We start from the raw sequence: 21,845 nt of genomic DNA on the forward strand, positions 1-21,845 counted from the left end.
TTCACGCACGCACATTGTACAAACAATAGTGTAGGAGTGAGCACGTCGCCTTTGGTTCGCGCAAAGGGCGCTGCAGTTTCTGTCGGAGACCCGCCCGTTTGTCACGCGCGCTTGTTGTGCGAGAGGTAAAGTTGCGTAGAAATGTTCGCAAGGTGTGTGATAACATTTGAAAAAAATTGGGTTTAATAATGTTTCAGAAAGGTGTGTGTGTGTGTGGAATTGTGTGAAATGAAGAGAAGTGACTAAGAGATTGTGAAATGATTGCCACAAAAGTAGGGTTATGGGGGGGAGGTAGATTACAACGGTGTGTAAGCGAGAGTTTAATAGTAAAACTTAATGAAAAACACAAAAAAACAAGAGTGAAATTCATTTAAATGAAATAAGAAGGGTTTAACTGGTTGATGTTCATCATGGCGGGCTCATCATGGGGGCCAAAAGGTGGAGAAAAACAAGTAACAAACAGCTCTCCACTACCATCACACGATCGCACACACTCACACACACCCGTTAAGACCTTTTGGGGGGAGAAGGGGGTTGTTTCGCTTTGTCTCTGTTGTGTGAGTGTGTGTGTGTGCTGTTTAAATGTATTTTATGCGTTTGAGGTGTGCGAACGTACGACGCGCCCCAGGTGCTAACGCCAGACAACGACGACGACGACGAACCACCGACCCCTATCGAAAGTGATAACAGCGCACTTGCGTGAGATAACAACAGAGAGATGAGATAAACGGCGATTCGCAATGGGTTCAGTGGAAAATCGATCGTTTTGCTCCTCAAAAAAAATCGCCATATTGTGTATGTGTGTGACAGGGAAACGGGAAAAGGGTGTTCACAGGTGAATCATGCTGCTGGTTTGTGGCTGTAGTAGTCGTGGCGTGTAGTTACAATCAGTAAAGTGTGTACACCCTTATGCACCCTCCGCATCACAGTGTGAGTGTTCCCCGCCCCAAAAGAAAACTCCCGCCGTGACACAACAATTTCCACCGTCCGTGCGTAAAGTTCATTGTTCCAGCACAATAATATCGTTCACTAGCCCTTTCCTAATCTATGCACAGAAAAGCCATTCCGCTGAAAATGCTTGTCTGTCACGGTTAGTGCGCGTTAGTGTATGCATGTGTGTGTGTGACGAGTGTAACCCATCAAGTGATCACAATCTCCGTCGCTGATGTGCGATGGCACAGAGAGGTGAAAAATGCAACCACAAACCATTTCCATGGTAACGCCAAAGGTACAAACGGAAGAAGGTGTTGTTTTGAAGAGGACTGTGCACCTACTAGATTGTGTGATTGTACGACTAACTGGGAGACGCACACAACAGTTGAACAGTTACGTCACGCATCAAACAACGCACCAATTTCTCCGTCGTCCAAATAAGTGAGGCGGGGGCAACTTTCCTCTTCTATACCAGCGTTGAAGTTTAGCTAAATCCGTCCCCGTAGCGCTCTCTGCATTGAAAAAAGGGAAGCGTTTGCAACGAGAGAAAGACGCTGGAAGTCACCCTTTCCCCCTTCGTATGGAACTCCACGATCATACACCCCATGTAACTAATACTACCTCACAGAAGTCTCTCACACACACACACCGAATACGTTACGATCGACTTACACAAAAAAAAACCTGTTTGACCAGATCTTGGGACTTTTAATGCTCTCCTAACCACCCTCTACCACCACTCTGCCACACCTTCACTACGACTTAGATTCACCCTTATTTCTATGTCTTTGTGTGTGTGTGTGTGTATGGTGCACAACACCCCACACGCGCGGACAAACGCTTTTGCGGTCAAGAAGTCAATTCCCGAAAATAATGGGAGAAAAAGGGAGAGGATGAAGAGCCATACAAATGCAAAGATCGCGATGAAAATCATCCAAGCATTGCTGATCGAAGTAGACGTCTGGGGAAAAAGGTAGCATAGCTACACACACACACACACCAGCAGAAAGAACCTGCTTTATGCTCTCTTTCGGTGGTTCTTTCTACCGTTTGTTGTGTGCATTCTTCTTTTTATGTTTATCGAGCCGGTACGCCAGGGTCTTTAGACAAGTAACAAAAAAAATGAGTAGCTTACATTATGTTACCGTTTCCTCTTCGTCTTCTTTGCTTGATCGCAACCAACGCCAACGCAGGTACGCCCGAGCGTTTGCGTCCGTTACACGCCACTGTGCCTCAGGATCGGACAGACAAGATAAACATACGTTTTTTTGGGCAACACTGATCCAACAACCGGCCTCTTGTTGTACTGGCGAGGGTGTGTGTGTGTGTTGCATACTGTGTGTGCTTTTTTTTTTACTCACTGTAGCATATTATTTCATCCCCCTTCTTTCATACCCCGCTTTTTACCGGTGCGCTGTACCTTTTTGGACCATTCATTTGCGCGTTTTTTCTGCTTCTTTTTCTCATGTTCTGTGTTTAATTTTCACCCTCACTTTTGGCTTTTTGGCGTTCTCTGGTTGTTGTTCTTTTTTTCTTATGCTTTCTATTCTCTCTTTCATCTACTTCTCAATTTTCAGAAAGAACTAAGTGCACGTCTTTCTTCCTGTTAGACCTTCTCAGGTTTTCTAATGTTCGCTAAAGCTAAACTTATATGCTGCTCATGTTGGGCATCAAAAACATTACCGTTCCTTCACCGATTTTTTGGTGCTAGTTGTTATTTGCCAGTTCAATTTGTACGTTGTTATTTTTCTTTCTTTTTTTTCTTCGCACCCTAAAATGGATCCATTTTGGCTCTGCATGGGATTTTTTTTTTTTTGGTTGTTGATGTTATTCTTTCCGTCCAGCAAACGGGGTCTTGTCCTTTTCACACTCAGCCCGTGTTTGAGGTAAGGGCGAGTAAGGGCAATTGGAAAGCTTTCACGCTAATGAATCGATGAGTTGCACCGCAGAAGAAAAAAAAAGGTGTGGTATGTGGTTCCTGCATGATTTTAAGGGTGGTTTTACGGTGGAATCCATTGTGTTGTAGTTTTCTACTTAGAATTTCTGTTTTTAAGTCATTCCCATAAGATTCCTATAGCGTACCGAGGACGCTATAAGATTCCAACCAAATGTATTGATATTGTCTCAGTTAACTCAGTTAACGAGTTATTTATTTTCCCTTTTTCTTTGCCGAATCTGACACTGGCCTGTTTCAATAATAATATGCTAACATTTTTTCCCCTTTTTTGTGTGTATAATAATAACAGAACAAGCATCCAGCGTGAAAGGCGGAAGTGCCACTGACCGTCACCATCATTCGCAAACATTAATGCTTGGCTTTTTTTTGCAAACATTTACTCCACACACCGAACAACCACAACCACTTCCTCACCAAATATTTACTGTCCCCCGGGAGGTTTGTCCCCATTTCGGCCAGCGTTCTGCCACCGAAAAGCATGACACCAATCGGTGCTCCGGTGTCGTACGCAATGCAATGCAACACACCATTTCATTGGCCATGTGGTACACGAAATAATAACACCGTTTCGTATTGAAGAGCCTCCAAGCACACGAATTGCTTGCTCAAACACAAACCTACGGTAAAGGGCCATCCGCTGACCGCTTATCATGCTGCCCCGTCTGACTAGCCGTGCCTGACAAAAGTGCCACCTTACACACCACTGAACAGCGAACCCTTTATCATCCACGTTAAGATTTCAGTACCTGAAGGCCTGAAGGTTACGAAGTGCCTTCTTATCTTTGCAGGAACCTCGCACCCTTATTATCAGTTTGATATCGATTTACGAAATTTTGTGTGACAGTGCGGCAGGGCTAAGTAAGGCTGGATGGAGCTGATTCATGCAGTAATGTTGCTTACACTTGACCCGTTTTATGCTACCCTTTGGTGTGAGGGCATTGAAGGGTAGTTTTTGTCGATTATTTGATTAATGTGGATTAATGTGTGGGCTCACGTTCAGCGCTGTTGAGAGCGGTCAGTGTGCATCTCACCATGAAAAGGTTGAAATTGAATCTTCTCCAGAGGTTGAACAGCTTGAACAATCCCACAGCGTGGAATAGATGAACGGATTTAAACCAATTTACGGTCCAGCTAGCTCACCAACCACCAATCAAAAACCGCAAACTAATCCAGCCAGACCAGGTTGATCGTATTATCATCAAGATGTGAATCACAAACCATTGCCCCGTACCGTAATGCCTTCTCCCCACAGAAATCTGTGAGAAAAAGCGAGCACGTAATGTTGGGAAAATCATCGTACCTTTCAGGTGAACCTTTCGGGATGGGATTAATAGTGTGGGAAGATCGAGAAAACGAAGATCCCGTCACCCCGATCGGATTGAATTTGGAATGCCAACCTGAGAAACGTCTTCATCCTTCTCTAATTCCGCATTTTTTGAACGCTCAACCAAAAAGAGTGTATAATTAGCGCTTCGAACACACATTTTCTGAATGAATGAACAGAAATGACCAGCACAATTTAACACGCAATGGCTTGCCGGCCCGGTCGGTCAGCTGCAATTCCCGCCGCTAACCTTAGCAAATGGTTGGGATCAATTAAATTAACTGAGTCTGAGTTTGCGGTGTCACTTCTCGGGAAGATTTCCCAACAGCCCCACGAGCACCCAGCGGACACGATGTCACGACCCAATTAATAAATCGTCATCGTTAAACCGGCAAAAGACGGCGCGCGGCAGTTTGGTGTTGAGTCAGCTCAGCAACCGTCTCTAATTTCATTTAAACCTAACCTTACCCTTCTTGGCCCCGTTATATCCACAATCACACACACATGAGCGCGCAAAGACCTCAATTAGGGCGTGTGGCGTGGTGCTTGATCGTAGAATCGATCGTACTGAGACACAATTGCAATTGGTGTAAGGGCATGGTTACTCATTCAATTCTTCTCTTCTTTCAATTTCCACAGTGGAGTGCGCCGCACCGATCGTACCCTAAAACAGTAAACACAGTGAGACAGAAGTGATTAACAAAAAAAAAGGGTGTAAACATTACCCGTTTTGCCAGACAGCCATTGGGAATTCGTGTCTTTGTTTTACGGGGGCGCTCTCTTTGTGACATAATATTCCAGCTCGATGATGAGACGCACCGATTACAACTGATGACGTAGCGCCCGTAAGTACTCCGACTGCCTAATTGAGGTTCGTGTCTCGCCGCGGTGACGACGGCCGACGACAGGTGACGAACCTCCTCCATTGGGCAGAAGCAAAACAAACTGTGTGGAAGAGAGAGAGAGAGACAACGGTGTGAGAGTGAAACAGTGCGAACCGAGTTTACGGAGGAGTAGAAAACGTGCCAACCAGCGGCAACCGTCGATGAGTCCCGATGACGCTGTCCCGGGAGCATCATCATCATGCATCGCTCCTCCTGCTGGTGGTGATCGTCGGGGTCGCGTCGCTGGTCGGTGTGTGCGACGGCCAGTACTACACGACGCGTGATCCCCGATGGTACTCGCGGGAAGGTGACTTTAACTACAAAATTCCCAACCCGGGCGATCCAGAGTATCGGTAAGTGGTGATGGTGGTGCTGGTGTTACTGGTGTTTTACGTGCTTAGTTCGCGTGATTGCGTGCCAACAGTCTGGAACGATAATATGATGGAGTGTGGAGTTAGTTACTTTGGAGAGTTTAGCTTCGCGTGAAGAGTCACGTTCGTGCTGGGAATTAGTTTAGAAGTTTGGATGTTAAAAACGAACCATTAGTCAGTGTTGCAAACGTTCGCGGAGCAGAGTGGAAGTTACAAGTAAATTAAATAGGATATGGAGTCATTGCGCTGAGTCAAGGGGAGCATGTGAATTGGCAAATTTGTGCTCCAAATTTAAATCGCAATCAGTTTAATGGATTTCACTAGAACCAGCTAGACAATAACGTCGTTCCACTGAAGACATCGAAATGAATCACTTTCTAAATTCAATCTCCCGTTTCTTTGCCCCTACAGGACATACACATTCAACAATCGAAGGTATGGATACTATCAACCGAACGGATACGGTCAACAGTACCCGGGACAGAGCCTTCCGGGGCAGTACCCGAGCAACACCGGCCTAGGAGACGATCGCTTCAAGTATGATCCGGTAAGAACCCTTTCAAAACCGCCATCTTCAAGAAGCTCATTTGACATACCGAATTGAAAACACTTGTCAACGAATTATCTTCAAAGTTAATGAAACACACATGCTGTCCACCTTTTCTGCAGTGAATCACTTCCTCACAACCGCCGCGCTATCATAACAACGATCGGGTTTGTTTTGCTTTCCACGCTGAGGTAATGCAACACCACAACACCAGCTGACCCAGATTATACTCCGCTCGCTCCCCTCCCTGCCGCACGATCACGCGAACACCCATGCTGTCGGCTTTGATTGAGGTGGCTAGCTAGCATCAACATCAAAACAATGATGAATGAAAGAGAAAACATTCACCACCGCTGCTAGCCTGTTCACTGGTTCGGTGGGACGGACGGAAGGAAACGGACGCCCGCCCCACACATGGATGCACTCTTTTTCTGCATCAGTGTGGGGATTACATTGCACATGAATAATGAACCAAGTTAACTGAGATCAGGGTGGTGGTTTTCCCTTTCAAACGTCTGCCCCTTGTAGGGTGTTACGGGGGGTGTAGTAACCTTGTTCTTTGCTTTATAAATGAGTCTCGTTGTGAAGTCGTTAGACACTGCCGCTGTCCTCTATCCGCTCGGCCGTAATTATCGACACGTTACGATCTCTTGATCGTTGATCGTTGAGGTTTGCATTCCTCGCACACTAAGTATCTGCAAACGATTAAGTGTTCTTCGGGGATGCATCTTTGAAAGCGAAATTGGTGCCACCATGTGTGTGAGAGCGGATTTCCGTTGCTGCGATCTTGCCGACGCCCTAGATCGACTTCGATGCTATTCTTGACTTTCAGGCATTTTCTTGAATTTGTGTTCTTGTTTCCTTATATTCATTTTGCATTATTTATCTATAATTCAACTCTTTTTTCTCTCTTCTCTCTCTCTCTACAGACCAATCCAACGCTCGCCCAGACACCGTTCCCCGGTGTGCTCGGCGGTTGGCGGGAAGATCTTCAGGGTAAGCTGCGCCGCGATTCGATGCAGCTCGAGCGGGACGTGTTCGTGACGACCAACTACGGTCAGGTGCAGGGCTTCATGGTGTATCTGTACGACAATCCGGACCCGAAGAACCTGTACCGCCCGTGGCACAGCAACGTCGATCGCATCATGGGCAAGTGTTCCACCTTTCTGGGCATCCCGTACGCACTGCCACCGACCCACGAGGGACGGTTTAAGCCACCGCGTCAACATCGGGGCTGGCAGCTGGTGCAGGCGGTCGATTATGGCCCGGCCTGTCCGCAGCCGGTACAGTATACGGGCGCTACGAAAGGTATCCGCGATATGGACGAAGACTGTCTGTACTTGAACATCTTTTCGCCTAATGTAAGTTGCTCTGTGGGAATGTCTTTTCTGAGGGAACTTCTTCATTCCAGCAAATCCTCCTACTTACAGACACAAGCAGGAGTCGCTCAACGCTACCCGGTCATGATCTACATCCACGGTGGTGAGTTTGTGCGCGGTGCTTCCAACACCTTCCCGGGGCATATGCTGGCCGCGTTCTACGATGTGGTGGTCGTCACCTTCAACTACCGCCTCGGAGCGCTCGGGTTCCTCTCAACCGGGGACGAAAACTCTCCGGGCAACTATGGCATCCTCGACCAGATTATGGCCGTCCGGTGGGTGTACGAAAACATTGAATCGTTCAACGGTGACCGTAACTCGATCACACTGTTCGGCCCTGGGGCCGGTGGTGCCTCCGCCGGACTGTTGATGGTGGCACCGCAAACGAAGGACATTGTGACGCGCGTCATCGGGCAGTCCGGTTCGGCCCTGGCCGACTGGGCGCTGATCGTGGACAAGTGGCGAGCGCAGAATACGAGCCGCGTGTTTGCCCAGAACGTGGGCTGCTCGATCGAGACGTCCTGGAAGATGGTGAACTGTATGCGCAACGGGCGCAGTTCGTACGAGCTGGGCAATGCGGAGTTCCCGCCCCACGTTGGGCTGTTCCCGTGGGGTCCGGTGTTGGAGAACAATTTCACCTTCCCGGGGGATAGCTGGTACGAGGGATGGAGCGAGCGCGATTGGCACTTTCTGGCGGAAACGCCGGAAAGTTTGATCCGGCGGAGGCATTTTAACCGCGGGCTGCATTACATGAGCGGCGTGACGCTGCAGGAGGCGGCGTTTGTGATTACGGGGAACAAGTCGCTGGCGCCGTACTTTGAGGTCGATGAGCGGTTCTTCGATCAGAAGGTGCGCGAGCTGGTGCTGAGGTACAATTACACGCTGAATTTGAACGGGACGTACGAGGCGATCAAGTACATGTACACGTACTGGCCGGATCCGAAGAACACCACCTTCATCAGGGAGCAATACATTAATGTGAGTAGCAGAGAGCGGATTGCGCGGAAGGTTCAGCTTCTCTAATGACACATTATTATCATCCTACAGCTCCTTTCGGACTTCCTGTATCGGGCACCGACGGACAAGCTGATCAAGCTGCTCGTCGAACAGAACGTTCCGGTGTACAGCTACGTGATGAACACCACGATCGAGGGTCTGAAGTTGGCCGAATGGTGTAAGGTTCCGCACGACATCGAGCATTACCTACTCGCCGGTGCACCGTTCATGGATGTGGAGTTCTTCCCGAGGCGTGAGCGCTTCGATCGGCTGATGTGGACGGACAACGATCGCAACATGAGCCACTTCTTCATGAAGACGTACTCGGACTTTGCGCGGCATGGTAATCCAACGCCAACGCAGGTGCTTGGTTTGTACTTTGAGAAGGCGCGCAATGGAGAGCTGAAGTATCTCAACCTAAACACGACCTACAACTCGACGATCATGATGAACTACCGGCAGACGGAGAGTGCCTTTTGGATGGAGGTAAGTGTGATGATGTGATGTCTGGGGAGCTACCTAGAATGTGATCTTTAATGAGATTTTTGTTATTCTTTCGTCCAGTATTTACCAACAGTGGTCGGTGTGCTGATACCTACCTATCCACCAACGACGGAGTTCTGGTGGGAGCCGAAGGAACCGTTGCAGATCGCGTTCTGGAGCTTGGCCGCGGCCTGTCTCATACTGATGGTGCTCGTCGTAATATGCTGTATGATGTGGCGCAGCGCAAAACGGTAAGTTCGGCGGGAGTCCGACAACTTCTTTTGAGGATCCTCCTTCTGACGACGATTCTTCCGATCTTTGCAGAGAATCTGATCGCCTCTACGACGAAGCCGTCTTCGGCATGGACAATCCCGAGTCCGAGCGGGACACGGTGATGGAGAACAACATGCTCCAAGCGCAGCCACTGCGCGGCCAGTCCGGCAACATCTACGAGTACCGGGACTCCCCGTCCAAGTACAGCAAGATGCCACCGGACGGCGGCGGCGGTTCCATCCGGTCGCCGAGCAGTCTCGGCATGACGCAGGTAACGGGGAAGAGTGGACTTACCGGCAGCCAAAGTTCGCTACGCAGTGCCATCTCGATGAAGGAATCGTCCTCCATCTCACCGCCACCACTGTCGAAGGAGTCCAACTTCGATCGGAACATCAAGTACGCCGGTTCGGACACGGTACCGTCCGATACGATCCAGCGCAATGGCAAGTTCGCGCGTTCCGACTCGAAGAACCTGCTGGCGAACCAGATGTCCCAGGCAGAGTTGGCCCGATCGCAGCGTGATCTTGGCGGTGCAACGTCACCGATGAGTGAAACCTCGACCATGGCTGGCAGTGTGCTGGGGCGATCGCAGCAAATCACGCCCGTTCCATCGAGCCGTGGCGGAGGTATGAAGAGCAACAATGCCAGCAGAACGAACCTGATCGAGGGAATTCCACAGACGGCGGTTTAGTGTGTAAGAGAGTATTTTATGTTTTGATTTTAACCTTTTTTTTGTTTTGTTTCCCCCATTTTTTTGTCACTTCCATTCACAAAAATGTCGTGTTTTTGTTGAGTACAACATGGAACTGGCTTTTATAAGTACTGCTACACAGCCCCATCACATTATGGTTTTAACAGAATAGCGGCGCACCGAGCAGAGGCGCACCGCATCCTTCAGGGAGTTGCGTTTGCAAGAGCAACTCTGTCCTGTAAGTGGGTGTGCGTCATGCGTCTTCGGTTTAGCGCCGCAAAACCCGTTGTTTAAGTAGTTTAAGTATATTAATCAGTTTCGGGCAATCGTACTAGTAGAGCTGAGTAGGTAAGTTTTAGCAAAAGTAATGTGGGATGTTAAAGATCTACAATAGATTGTGTTATCCCCCCCGCTCCCCTACGTCCCAACAAAGCGTTTAACGAAACCGACTGGCACAAAGTGCCTTTGGAGTTTTAAGTGAAGGGGAGTAGTAACAATAGAAGTACATCCCTTCGTAGCCGATAATGTCTTTTGACGCACAAAACAAACACAAATCGGTGTGAAAAGAGGGTTCACTGTACGATGAACTCCTTAACCCGTTTGTGTGTTCTACCTTAGTATGTAAGGTTTCGTGTTAGTGTTAGGTAGTAGCAGCTAGCTTCTAAGTGTATGTGTTACGTACTACGCGTGTTCTCATCTGTACATATCGATGCATCCTCGTGTTGTCGTGTCAGTGTATCCGTCCAAACGCCGTGTTTAGTTTTGTCATCACCGTGACCAATCATCATCATCATCATCGTTCATTAGCTCATTTTTTGTGTTGTGTACGTGTTGTTGTTGTCGTTGTCCCCACGTGTGGTGTTTAAAGCTAAGCCTTTTTTTAGGTTAAGTAGTTTACTTTAGTGTAGCTGTACTGTTAGTTTCCTAGTTGCCAAGCGATGTTATATCATAGCTCGCTTGGGTTTTATTTTTTCTATGCGCTTGCGCTTCTTCATCTTCCTTGATCTTCTCGGATCTTCTGGACAGATCGTTGCAGTTAGCATTTACTTTGGGCCAAACTGTGCAAATATTATCCGTACTTCGAGGGGAGGCACGGACCGGGTGATAGTGCGAGATAGGCAGGGCAATCCAGCCAATCAAGCCACATCCAGTCCCGTGTTTTCCCTCCTTTTTTTACATTCCTTATTAAGATTAGTATCTATTCGTCTTTAATGTTTTATACACACACACTTACCCCCCCCCCCCATTCATCGTCTGCTTGTTTTATGATTATTGTGTTTTTTTGTTTGTTTCTGTTAAGCAGCTCCAACATGCTTCGTATAATACATTCCTTATTCTTTAGTACTGTTGTATCCCGTGTAAGTGTTCTTAAGTAATAAGCGGCAGGCGTTTTCGTAAGGCGTTTTCCAGCGAATGGTTGAATTTGTACATAGCTAGTTTCGGTTTCGCTTCACACAAACTTACCATTTAAGTATTACGTGATTGCCACACACAAACACACCCACAGTGGTTTAGTAAGGGGGTATCCCAAGCGCGAGTTCATTCGTAACTTTCGCATTCGGCGTATTTTAATTCGTAACTTTCGCTAAGTACCGGTCTCCCTTTTGGGAATGCTGTGGGCAAAAAAATAAGACAGAAGAGAAGGATAAAGATCGAATAAATTTTATTGTAAAACGGAACGAAACAATGAAGCAGTAAGATGTGTTTCATGTGATAAAATGAAAAGCTGCGTGAAAGAAACTGCAACACAGGTGCGGAATTTCGTTATGTCTTTTTAATTGTTTTTATTTTGTAAAAGTACGATTTTATCAGTCTTTATACACTCGTCTAGCTCTGTAAAAGTTCTTAAGTCGTTATTTTACTCTAAATTTACAAACTGCACAACCTAACAAACCCATCACTTGACAAGGTTCAGATATAATACACACAGCTTCTTCATCCACAAGGTGTAGAAAAAAGCTTTTAAGCTTCGGTTAACTTTCTCGCAAGTTGTATTCAATGTTGCCTACAATTGGCGCATTTTTCTTTTCTACTTCCTCTCTTCACCCTTCCCCGTTCGTAGGTAAGGGAAATGCCCTCCGAGGGGTGTCTATGTGTCATGGAATGGAATGGGCAAACGCATGTGGTTCTTTCCTACAACGAACAGATCAACGACAAGAACCACAGTCTTGTCGAAGAACTGCAGCTCTATCAACCATTTGTACATTAATTTCTCCATAGGAGATACTCAATTTGAACGCTTCGACCCCTTTTAAGGTTTTCTCAGTTTTATATTATTCATTTTGTTTATTCATTTACATAACCACACCGTCACTTGTAGGAAGGTACTACTACAGACAGATATACCTTATTGGCCCTAACACACACCTTAATTAACCATGCTAGAAGATTAGGATAATGATCGTACGACTAAGATAAAACGTAATAAGTAGTAATGAAATCGTTCATTTTGGAGTAATCGACTTTTAAATGCGTATCGGTTATTGCAGTAGCGCAAAAACTGTCACTTAACATACATATACAAGAAATCATTCCAGCCAAACTGATACAAAAACTGTGGTTAAGCGTATGGTTACTGTCCAAATAGTATCCACTACTTTCCACTGTGCAGTGCGCGCTTTCCATACTCTTCTGATACATTGATCCTTAACTATAATGATCATTTGGCTGTTAGGGGGGTATTTATTGCGTCGTTTTTCTGGGCATTTTCTGAGCACATCGAAGCCAAAGTATCACAGTGTGTCCTGGGGTTAAAAGGGAGCATTGCCCTATTGGTTCTATCCATTCGTGAGCCGTTGAATTTCAGTCATTTTGTTTTTATTTTATTCGTTGTGTTGAGGAAAATGGGTTTCACATCTGCAATTGCATTACTCTGTGTGGTGTTCAGCACCATTGGCTTCATTCGTATCATTTCCGTAGCTGAAGTCTCTGATATACGTGATTCAGTACACTTGAACTACATTATGCGGACACAAATTTACACTCGAAGCTACAGTAGGTTCACTATACTAAAGCACACTGATGATATCGATCGTTCTGGACTAATATATGACATAGTGACTTGTCGCGTGCAGTTTCAAAATTTTACTAACTAATGTAAAATATTAATTATATCTCGTTCTTTATACATATTTCACAGGCTCTCTCTCTCATTGATCGAGAGAATAATCGATAGTTTTGAGATGAAATTTTCATATCTTACTGTAGATCAGAGACAGTTGAAGTGTTCTTTACAACACCTTAAAATGTTATTCACCTACGTGTTGTTGAGACCTTAACTAAGCTTAATAACTCCAATGCTCCTCTGTAGGGCTGCTTCGTTGGATGAATCAAGTCTTATCGGACTGCTAATCTTGTTTGGCATGACCGAAGTCGGTCTACTAGGCCTGCCGGTACATCACTCTTGGACTTGGCGACTATATATCACTTTCTTGCTGTACCCAACAACAGGATCGTCAGTCCTGCGTACGGGGGGGATTGTGCTAGTTCTATACGGAACCCTTGATACACCGCGGACCTGTCGCGGGTAATTATTGTCGATGTTTTTGTTTTTTTTTGTTTTTTTTTAAATAACACTATTTACACATTCCACATTTCTTCCTTAATTACAAGCACACACCACCGGTTGGGGATGAGGCGCGTCCTGCTGCTGTGTTGCGCCGAATTTGTACTGATGTCATATTGTTGATTGATGGTTGAATAAGTTACCAATATATGGAGAGGGTATGTATCACATGTCTGCTGTTTCTTTTTTTTTCTTAAATAAATGTTCTATTTCTTCACGTAATGTTCAAACCAAAAACAATAAAGGGCTGACTCCCATTTATCCGAACACGAATAAAACGAACAACTCTCATTACCACCATTTTAAAGGCGTGGTGAATGATAAATTCTGATAAAATGGCCTTGAAACTATCGCGCTGTGATTCCCGTGGAATGAAAGGCGATGCTAAACATTAACAGCCCTAACCCGCGAAAGTGTAGAGAAAGTGAAAATAAAGAATGAAAATTGTTTGCAAAACGCACGAGCGAATGGGAAGAGAGATGGGAGCGTGGGGACATCCTTAGTTTATTAGTAAACAAGCTGCAAAGTGGGTTAGAGTGTCAGTGGGACAGCATTTGGACTGCTAGTCGATTAGTTGGAGAAAGGATGCATCTCTCAAAGCGGGGAAGGTATCTTGTTAGAAGCAGTTTGTGCTGGTTAAAGTATTAGTGGGAATTGTAACGCGAAGCGAATGTGTTAACCTGGGGGCAATACCATCGCTAGGCGATCGACTATTTTCATTCCCTCATCATCTTCTCGAACGAAAAGCATCCTAATAATAATAATAATAATAATAATTGTGCATCGCGTTTCATTCACTTACGGGAGGCTCACACTATGCTTTTTCCCCACTGTTTTACATTTAAAAAAGGGCACGAGAGCGTTATAACGTTTTTTTTGTAAGTTCCTGACGCGGTCGGTAACTTGCGCGTAAATGGGATGTTGTAGCAGTAAATTAAGAATAATAAAAGTAATAATTTATCATTCACTGTGGTGCTGCATATGCAGACGTGGCGCAGAGACGGGGGGGGGGGGATGGAAAATGGTAAGGAATTAGATAAATTACATTTACATTCCTCCTAACTGTGGCTCCAGGTGCCGGAGGACGCGTCGGCAATGATGCTGGCGATCGCCTCCGATGCCACCTTCGATACGGCCGTACCACTGACGCCGCCGAGCGTTTCCAGCGATTTGCGGTTCGAAGCCGGCGGCGTAAGGATGCCGTCCTCCGACTCGATGATGCCGATCGGGGCCGGCGATGCTTCCAACTGTCCCATGCGGGTGCACGATTCCATCTGCTCGATCTTGATGCTAACCAAATCCTGCGAGTAGAGGGAGACACATTTACACGGGCAAAGGATTAGATAAAGTGGTACCGGGACGTGTTATAGAGGGAATGGGGTAAGCCACTTACCAACATATCCAGCGAGGTTGTGTGCGTTTGGATGATGTGGGAGCTGTCGGAGACTAGGTTCGGGCAGATGTGCTTCAACCCGTGGCTGTGCTTGATCGGATCGTTCGACTCGAGGAATGTGAGCGGGCAGGACGCATTCTCGTCGCAGATCACCAAGAAGAACGGTTCCATCCATTTGGCGCACGGTGCAATCTCTTCCCACGGCAGTCCCGAGACAAAGGTGGCCGTTTTACTGTTAAAATAATGAAAAAAAAGCAAGATTAGCATCTTTTCATCCATCTGGTTTCATTTTAATATTAAAGGTTGTAATGGCCAATGCTACAAAATGTCACTGTTAATGTCAAATACAATCTGTCTGAAACTAAATCCATGTCAGCGTCACGTACTCAGTTGTGCTTCGTGACTTTTTTGCAACCATCGCTTGGTCAGTCACTCTGTAATGACGTTTTTTTCACTGGGATCACTTCTGCGAAAAGTCAATAACATAATAATGGCGAATTCCGACTGAAACAAAATAATGTCAGCGTCACGAGATCTACTGTGATGATCAGAGGTGAGATTCAAACAGTTGCGACCATCACATGCTTGGTGACATTGGTGTTGGTTAGTCACTAGATCGTGACATTTTCTGTCGGTGATCATCATCACGATAGTCATGGTAGTCACATGCGGTGCGTGCGTGTGATCCTAAGCAACAAAATGAGCGTTATTTCTCGCTCTATTTGACCCGACTGAGGACTCGAGAGAGTTGGGTGCTAAACAAAATGTCACCAACCATGTGATGGTCGCACCAACTGTTTGAGAGTCTCACCTCTGATCATCTCAGTTATGGTACACGTGTGCTGATATGAGTTTCGTTTCAGTCCTGAGTGTTGGTGAATGAAACAGTGGCATTTGGCAGTACTATTCAGAGCCAGAAAAATGCTGATTATCGCATTAAGCTTAGCTTGTCAGTCAGGCATGTCATGACTCACTTGCATTGAGTATCAGCAATGACCATCAAGCTACTACTAGGACTAGGATATGTTCATTGTTTTCGGTTGTGATTATCACGTGATTCTTATGACATTTTGCAGCACTGCGCAAAGCTTTTGAAATAATCAGGTTACATACATATAACTTACACTTCAAAAATCCAAATGTTGTCAGCATAATAGGAAAGAGTAATAAAAGTGTTTCGCATTACGATCACGCTTCGAAACGAACCCAACCCTCCCTTAATATACAAACAACACGTATGACACTTACCGATCGAACGTATGACTGAGGGCAGCGGCTGCAATCACAGAGTACTTGAAATTGGCAAACCCAACGTCCAGCGAGCAAAGGTCAATCAGCTGAGCAGTGTGGGCAAACTCCATGCCGGAAAATTGGGGATACACGAACGCATCATCAGTCTTGTTGGCCGTGCTGGTACTACTGCTTGACAGTTTCTGCTGCTGCTGCTGCAGGGGCTGCTGCTGCAGTCCAACTGTCACCGCCGCTTGCTGTATGTTATTGACGTCAGCATTTTCATCCGTAATTTTGCGCTTTTTGGGCGACGGTGTGCTGGCGGTGTCGTGTGCCGTACTGTTGGACTTTCGCTTCAGGTTTCGCACCGGCACGTCCACATCCCGGCTGGTAACGTTGATCTGCATGTACAGCCCCAACCATCCGATCACCGTGACCGGGTTAATCTTCCAGTCGAGCGCACTCAGTATGAGCAGCTCCTCGCGCAGTATGTCCTCGTCGGTGCACGCACCGTCCGTTACGTACGCGAATTCGCCTATTTTTGGTGGATAGATTTCTTCCGCCTGATGGGTAAGAGATTGATTAGAATCAATTGCTTGGAACACACTTAGCGATGTGGAGGAGCTTACCTTTGCTGCGATAAACAGTGCCGTGATACCGAGCAGCTGAAGGTGGTTCTTTTTTAGCTCCTTCTTCAGGCTCAGATACCGATCGATGTAGTCCACCGCAAGGAAGTACGTTTCCCGGTGCAGCTTATACACCTCGCACACCTCATTCAGCCAGTCGATCAGGATCGAACGCATCCGAGGTTGTAGACCTGCGTGCAGAAAGTAAATCCAAAAAAGGTGGTGGTAAATGATTTATGGTCCCGTAAGAGCCTCCAAAGGACGTGCGATGAATGATCGCCTCAGTGTGCGAATGCATGCACCTCAACTAAGCAGCAGCTTTGGCAGGTATTTTCCCATGCACTTTGCTTGATTTTTGTGCCATGTTTTGAGGGTGAATTTCAAAAAGATCGCTTTCAAACAAAAAAAGGGGCACAAGGACACAGGTAGCCGCCGCGCGAAGCCCGCACACACAAAAGGTGAGATTTTCCCACACACACACAGAGCCGCCTGCTTACCTGGATGATCGTCGAACATGTTCGGCTCACGGGCTAGCCATGCCAAATCGTCCTTTCGGCACATCAGATCCCACATCTCGTGCGTGTCCGTCCAGGAGAGGCTTGGCAGCGGACAAACACGCTGCTTGTGGGAGGGCGTCAGATAGCAGGACGCAGGCACGACACCGAAACCACTGGTTGCGGCCGCCGCCGCCGCTGGTTTTGCTGCCTTGTGAAAGCACACCTCGTACAGATGCTCCGCACCGTCGAGCGGTGTCGTGTCGCCCTTCGCCAACCATTCCGACAGTCCGACCGCTTCCTCGCGCAGCAGATCGCACGGCGGGCTCAGCACGTTCGAGCCAAAGGTGGCCGGGCTGTCGAGCGGGTAGCTTTCGAAATCGCTCGCGATCGGGAACTCGGACGAGCCCTGCGTGTCGGAGGTGTAATCGCTGCTGAAGGCGGTGGTTTTGCTGTTGCTGCCCAGCGAGGACGAACTCGAAATAGACGGCATCGAGAGACCGGGGGCCGCCGCCGTCGCTGCTGCAGCGGCGGTAGTAGTGGTTGACGCGTAGCTGTGTGGTAGATTGGTGGTGGCAGCAGTGCTGCTGGACGTTGAAGCGACTGCTGCCGTCGATGTGGATGCCCGCGGACGATCATTTCGACGCACTTTGGAGGATGGCTGCAAATGCTGTGAGTCCTGCCGGATCGAGCAAAGAGCAAAGATAATACACATCATTAATAAAATGGGTGAGAATCATTTAGCAGCTCCATATAACGAGCTGATCAATGGGTCACAATCCTTCCAGGAAGAATTGTATACCAAAATATAATAAAACAGTCCCGACGAGTAAGCGAAAGTCATAAACAATCAATTGCTTGTTTTGATTCCCATCACGGCAGCAGCAATGGGGGAAAAAGGACCTGGCACGAAAAGAGGCATTTTAATCCTTTGTACATTCTCTCATTGGAAGGCGAGGAGGAACAAACAAGGAAACAAGAAAAGGTAAACGCGTCCGTATCATTACTAACGGCATTTTTTGACCGTTTTTATAATCCTTCTCGCTTTGCACATCGACTTGCATCCTTGAAGGCGCCCCTTCCCTTGTTGTTATCCTTTCTCGAGCTCTTCTCGATCGAGGAGCCTACAAAAAGGACGAACGAACCATGCATCGATATGTGTATATGCTTCATTTACAATTTAAAAGGATTTTAATAGGCGCGGCAGATGTTGCATGCGAATGAAAGTAAGGAAGCGTAACGTAACGTCGCCCTTCTTTACTTGTTCTTAATTCAGTGGTTATAGGGGGAAAAGATGTGTTCCTCGGCGATCGGCTCGAAGTGCTCGTACCTTTAACACTGCAGGGAGAAAATGCAGCAATGTGTCTCCAATAACTCATGCTCGGTAAGTCATTTCTGGTACAACATTATCCAAGAAAGATCCCTTCTGTGTCGTCCCTAGTTCATTTCATTCCATCGCTTTATTAGCATATGTGACCCTTCCCGCTTGCTGCATTGAACAACCAGTCATCAGCTGGTTGACGACACACGGAACGTTCACTTCCAACCGTACGTGCACAGACACGTATCGCCGTAAGGACCTTAACTAAAGTAGGGGGGACCCCATATTCCGATACACATCGCTCCCTTTGCACGGCACATTACAGCAGGAGAAAAAAAGCAGAAATAACGCCTGTGTCCGTTACGCGGTCCGATGCACATTCGCTTGACGCGCGCGCTGCGTGTATGTAATGCTGCATTTCGTTCGGGTTTGTTGGCGCGAACATATGCGCCACACGCCAGCAGAACTATTTTAGGCGGGAAATAGGATAGCTTCACCACCATCGGCACTCGGCAATTGGTATAGCTAACGCACACATGCACACACACACTCATGTAAACCCGTATCCCTTTTGCCTCTTGCTTCTTCGTTCTATCCTTTAGCTCTCCCTTTTGGTGGACGACTTTTCTTGCCGTCCCCGTCCATGAAAGGCATGCAGAAGGCTTCGGTGTATGTGTGTGTGTGTGTGTGTGGGTATGTGTGCTGCTAATGTTTCCGGTGGTGTCGCATATTTCGCTTCGCTGCGCGTTTCATCTTTGTGGGTCGCAGTACACACGCACTATGTGGTCTTCTGCAATCTCTCTCTCTATCCCTTCCTTATCTTGTACGTTCTTTTTCTCTTCCCCTTAGCCGTTGTTGCACTTATTTGTCCTTTTAACAGTGGCCCTGGGCCCGTGTTTGTACTCGCTGTAATGTCGCCGAAGATGGACTGCTGCTGCAAGACGCAGGCAAAGATTATAAAAAATATATATATGGGAGATGAAAGAGGGAAAAAGAGAAATTTGTAAATAGCGTAATCGAGAAATGCATCTTTACGTTGGCGCTTCTTGTTTTCATTCAACTTGACGAAAATGGCCAAGGGATTGTATGCTTTTCTAGAGAAGTTTACAAATTGGTCCTTCGAACCGGATCATGATCGTGAAGATCACCCTGCCAGCTACATATTCATCAGCGCAGATTTCCAAATAGCATTTTGGCGCAATCAGAGCTCCTACTTGGAGAGAAGCCTATTTTGGCGCCCTTGCTTTACACTGTTTTGTTGGTCTTCCAGCGAATCTTCCACCGGGCCCACAAAATGATCCCAATGCAAAGGAAAACCTAACGATCAACCTAACACACACCTGGGAGCAAAGGGCTCCCACAGTGGAAAGGTACGAGTAAAGAAGATCGAGAGGAAAGAATGTTACGATCATTATACGCCAAATCACTTCCTCCCAGCGCAAGATCAGCGCGCGCGCGCGCGCCAAAAGCCCGCGGGAACTCGACTCCCCAGCCAAGAGTTCTATTCCCTCTTTTGCTTATCACGTTTCGTCTATCTTCTTCGGTCTTACATGCTCATTTTTTGTGTATAAAACACCGTACGCAATGGGTTTGAAGCGTCGAACAATCGCGGAAAGATTGCAGAAAGCGCGAAACGGGAAGAATTAAAAGATGAAAACAGTGTTTCTAGTGCGCGAAGTGCGTACTTCTCCGTGTGTCCGTCTTCCTCCTACTGCTGCTCACCTGCTGCCATATGTGCTTATGCTGAATAAATTCTTTCGCCATTCCTTCTCCCGCAGAGACACACGGCACACACGAAGCCTGCAGAGCAGCGACCGGGGCTCTTTAAAAAACAGGATTTTATTCCTTCTGCTTTTCTTCTTTGGGCGGCATTCGATCGAGCGTGAATGTGAATGATCGCGGGCGTGCGCGCGCTCGCTCGCGATCGCGCCAACATAACACACACGCGTCATGAATGTCGAAAAAAAATGAAAAAAAAGGAATAACACCGGGTCAAAAGGAGAATTAAAACCCCATTGGGCGTCAAAAAAAAGCCATGCCCCTCTGTGAAGTAGCAAATGACGACCCCTTTTTACGTAACATTTAAATTCAAGGGGAGAAGTTGACGTTTGAGAAGGTGCAGTGTGCGTGCGTCATACACACCAGGAGTGCAACACACAACCTTCAGACATTGGGACCGATTGTGTGGCACCCATCATATCACGTGGACTATTATTGCGTCTAGAGGATCGATGTAGACGATCTAGAGCTTTCAAATGTAACCTTGTGGTGGACACACAACAAGCGCTGCTGTGTTTGCTAGAACGTGACATTGGGTAGATTTGGCTTGTGACAACTCCCCCGCTATGTCCACACGTCACCGTGTTTACGCCAGCACTCGTGTCATGCGGAAGTAATGGGAGTCAAAAGGCTTGCGCAGGACAGGATCTACGCGCTGCCGACTGGAAAGTATATCATACAAATAATTAACCCCAGAATATGAACAACAACAAAGAATGCTATCCTGCTGGTAGGTAGTGGATCCTACTGAGTGGTGTGATCAACAGACCGATACATTAAAAAATGGGGTAAATGAATCTACAATTCAAGAAAAAAATACATCATTTCTATACACATCCGGTTACGACAGGAACTAAGAAATCAAGAATTTGACTGCGTGCCACGAGGCGAAGTTCTTTTGGAAGGGACGGAGAGACAGAGACCGTCAAAGTGTCAATGACACCTAAAACACGATCGTCACCACTACTAGAGGAGGGAGCTTGTTCTTTTGTACTATTTTCTATTACGCTGGATAGTTAATTTATAATTAGAGGCTTGTTGAGTTGTTGTCCATAAAAATGTAAGCTAATATGGTGCATTATGGTAAAAAATAGGGAATATTCCTATTTTTTTGAAAGATATTTATCGCTTAAAACACTCCCCAGCTGACCTTTTAGAAGCTGAAATCATTATTATTTTATCATGTTTGTTATCAGCTCTCAGTGTTCGGTGCATTCGGATCGGTTAGTTGGGTTGGGTTACGTGTGAATTTCCATTCTGCCATTTGCTGGGGCGAGGTTTTCAGCATCTGACAATTGCGCTGCGTTTGTATGTGTGCTCGTTGGCGCCAAAACAAATCAGCATTGCGCGCATTTTACCCGCGCGATCAGCTCAAGCCGCAGCAAGCCATTTTCGCCACACGAACAGCGGCGGTGAAGAATAAGCGCAACAATACAACACCAACGTTCAGCTTTACACGTTCGTTCTCACTCGCTTTCTCTCTCGCGCGCGCTCGTTCAATCGCTCTCTGCGCTCAGCCGCTCTCAGCCGCCTCCGAGCGCTGACAGCTGATTTTCCCGCGCTATCAAAACATTGACGCATACACACAGCCACACAAAC

At 46.8% G+C, this 21,845-nt stretch overlaps 2 protein-coding genes across 3 annotated transcripts in view; one reads left to right on the forward strand and one right to left on the reverse strand.

The window, feature by feature from the left end:
- Positions 1-11,529, forward strand: LOC120954939 (acetylcholinesterase). Of its 2 annotated transcripts, none has more exons than XM_040375298.2 (8): positions 1-125; positions 4,854-5,451; positions 5,881-6,016; positions 6,946-7,377; positions 7,447-8,373; positions 8,443-8,877; positions 8,956-9,125; positions 9,199-11,529. In XM_040375298.2, the coding sequence occupies exons 2-8, from the start codon at positions 5,270-5,272 to the stop codon at positions 9,836-9,838; spliced, it is 2,922 nt and encodes a 973-aa protein (XP_040231232.2). In that variant the 5' UTR covers positions 1-125; positions 4,854-5,269; the 3' UTR covers positions 9,839-11,529. The 2 variants fall into 2 exon arrangements, with proteins under 2 accessions (XP_040231232.2, XP_040231233.2); XM_040375299.2 differs by having other exon boundaries at positions 2-152.
- The window catches only part of LOC120954940 (G1/S-specific cyclin-E), an 18,196-nt gene continuing 7,396 nt past the window's right edge, over positions 11,046-21,845 (reverse strand). Inside the window, exons 3-7 of the mRNA XM_040375300.2 lie at positions 17,150-17,825; positions 16,656-16,843; positions 16,045-16,589; positions 14,797-15,028; positions 11,046-14,704 (exon numbers count right to left, since the gene is read on the reverse strand). Of these exons, the coding sequence (XP_040231234.2) occupies positions 14,462-14,704; positions 14,797-15,028; positions 16,045-16,589; positions 16,656-16,843; positions 17,150-17,825 (1,884 nt within the window). The 3' untranslated portion in view covers positions 11,046-14,461. The remainder of the gene's footprint in view (positions 14,705-14,796; positions 15,029-16,044; positions 16,590-16,655; positions 16,844-17,149; positions 17,826-21,845) is intronic.

The sequence above is a fragment of the Anopheles coluzzii genome, chromosome 3 (genome assembly GCF_943734685.1).
Source record: "Anopheles coluzzii chromosome 3, AcolN3, whole genome shotgun sequence".
In the NCBI taxonomy this organism is placed as follows: Eukaryota; Metazoa; Arthropoda; class Insecta; order Diptera; family Culicidae; genus Anopheles; species Anopheles coluzzii.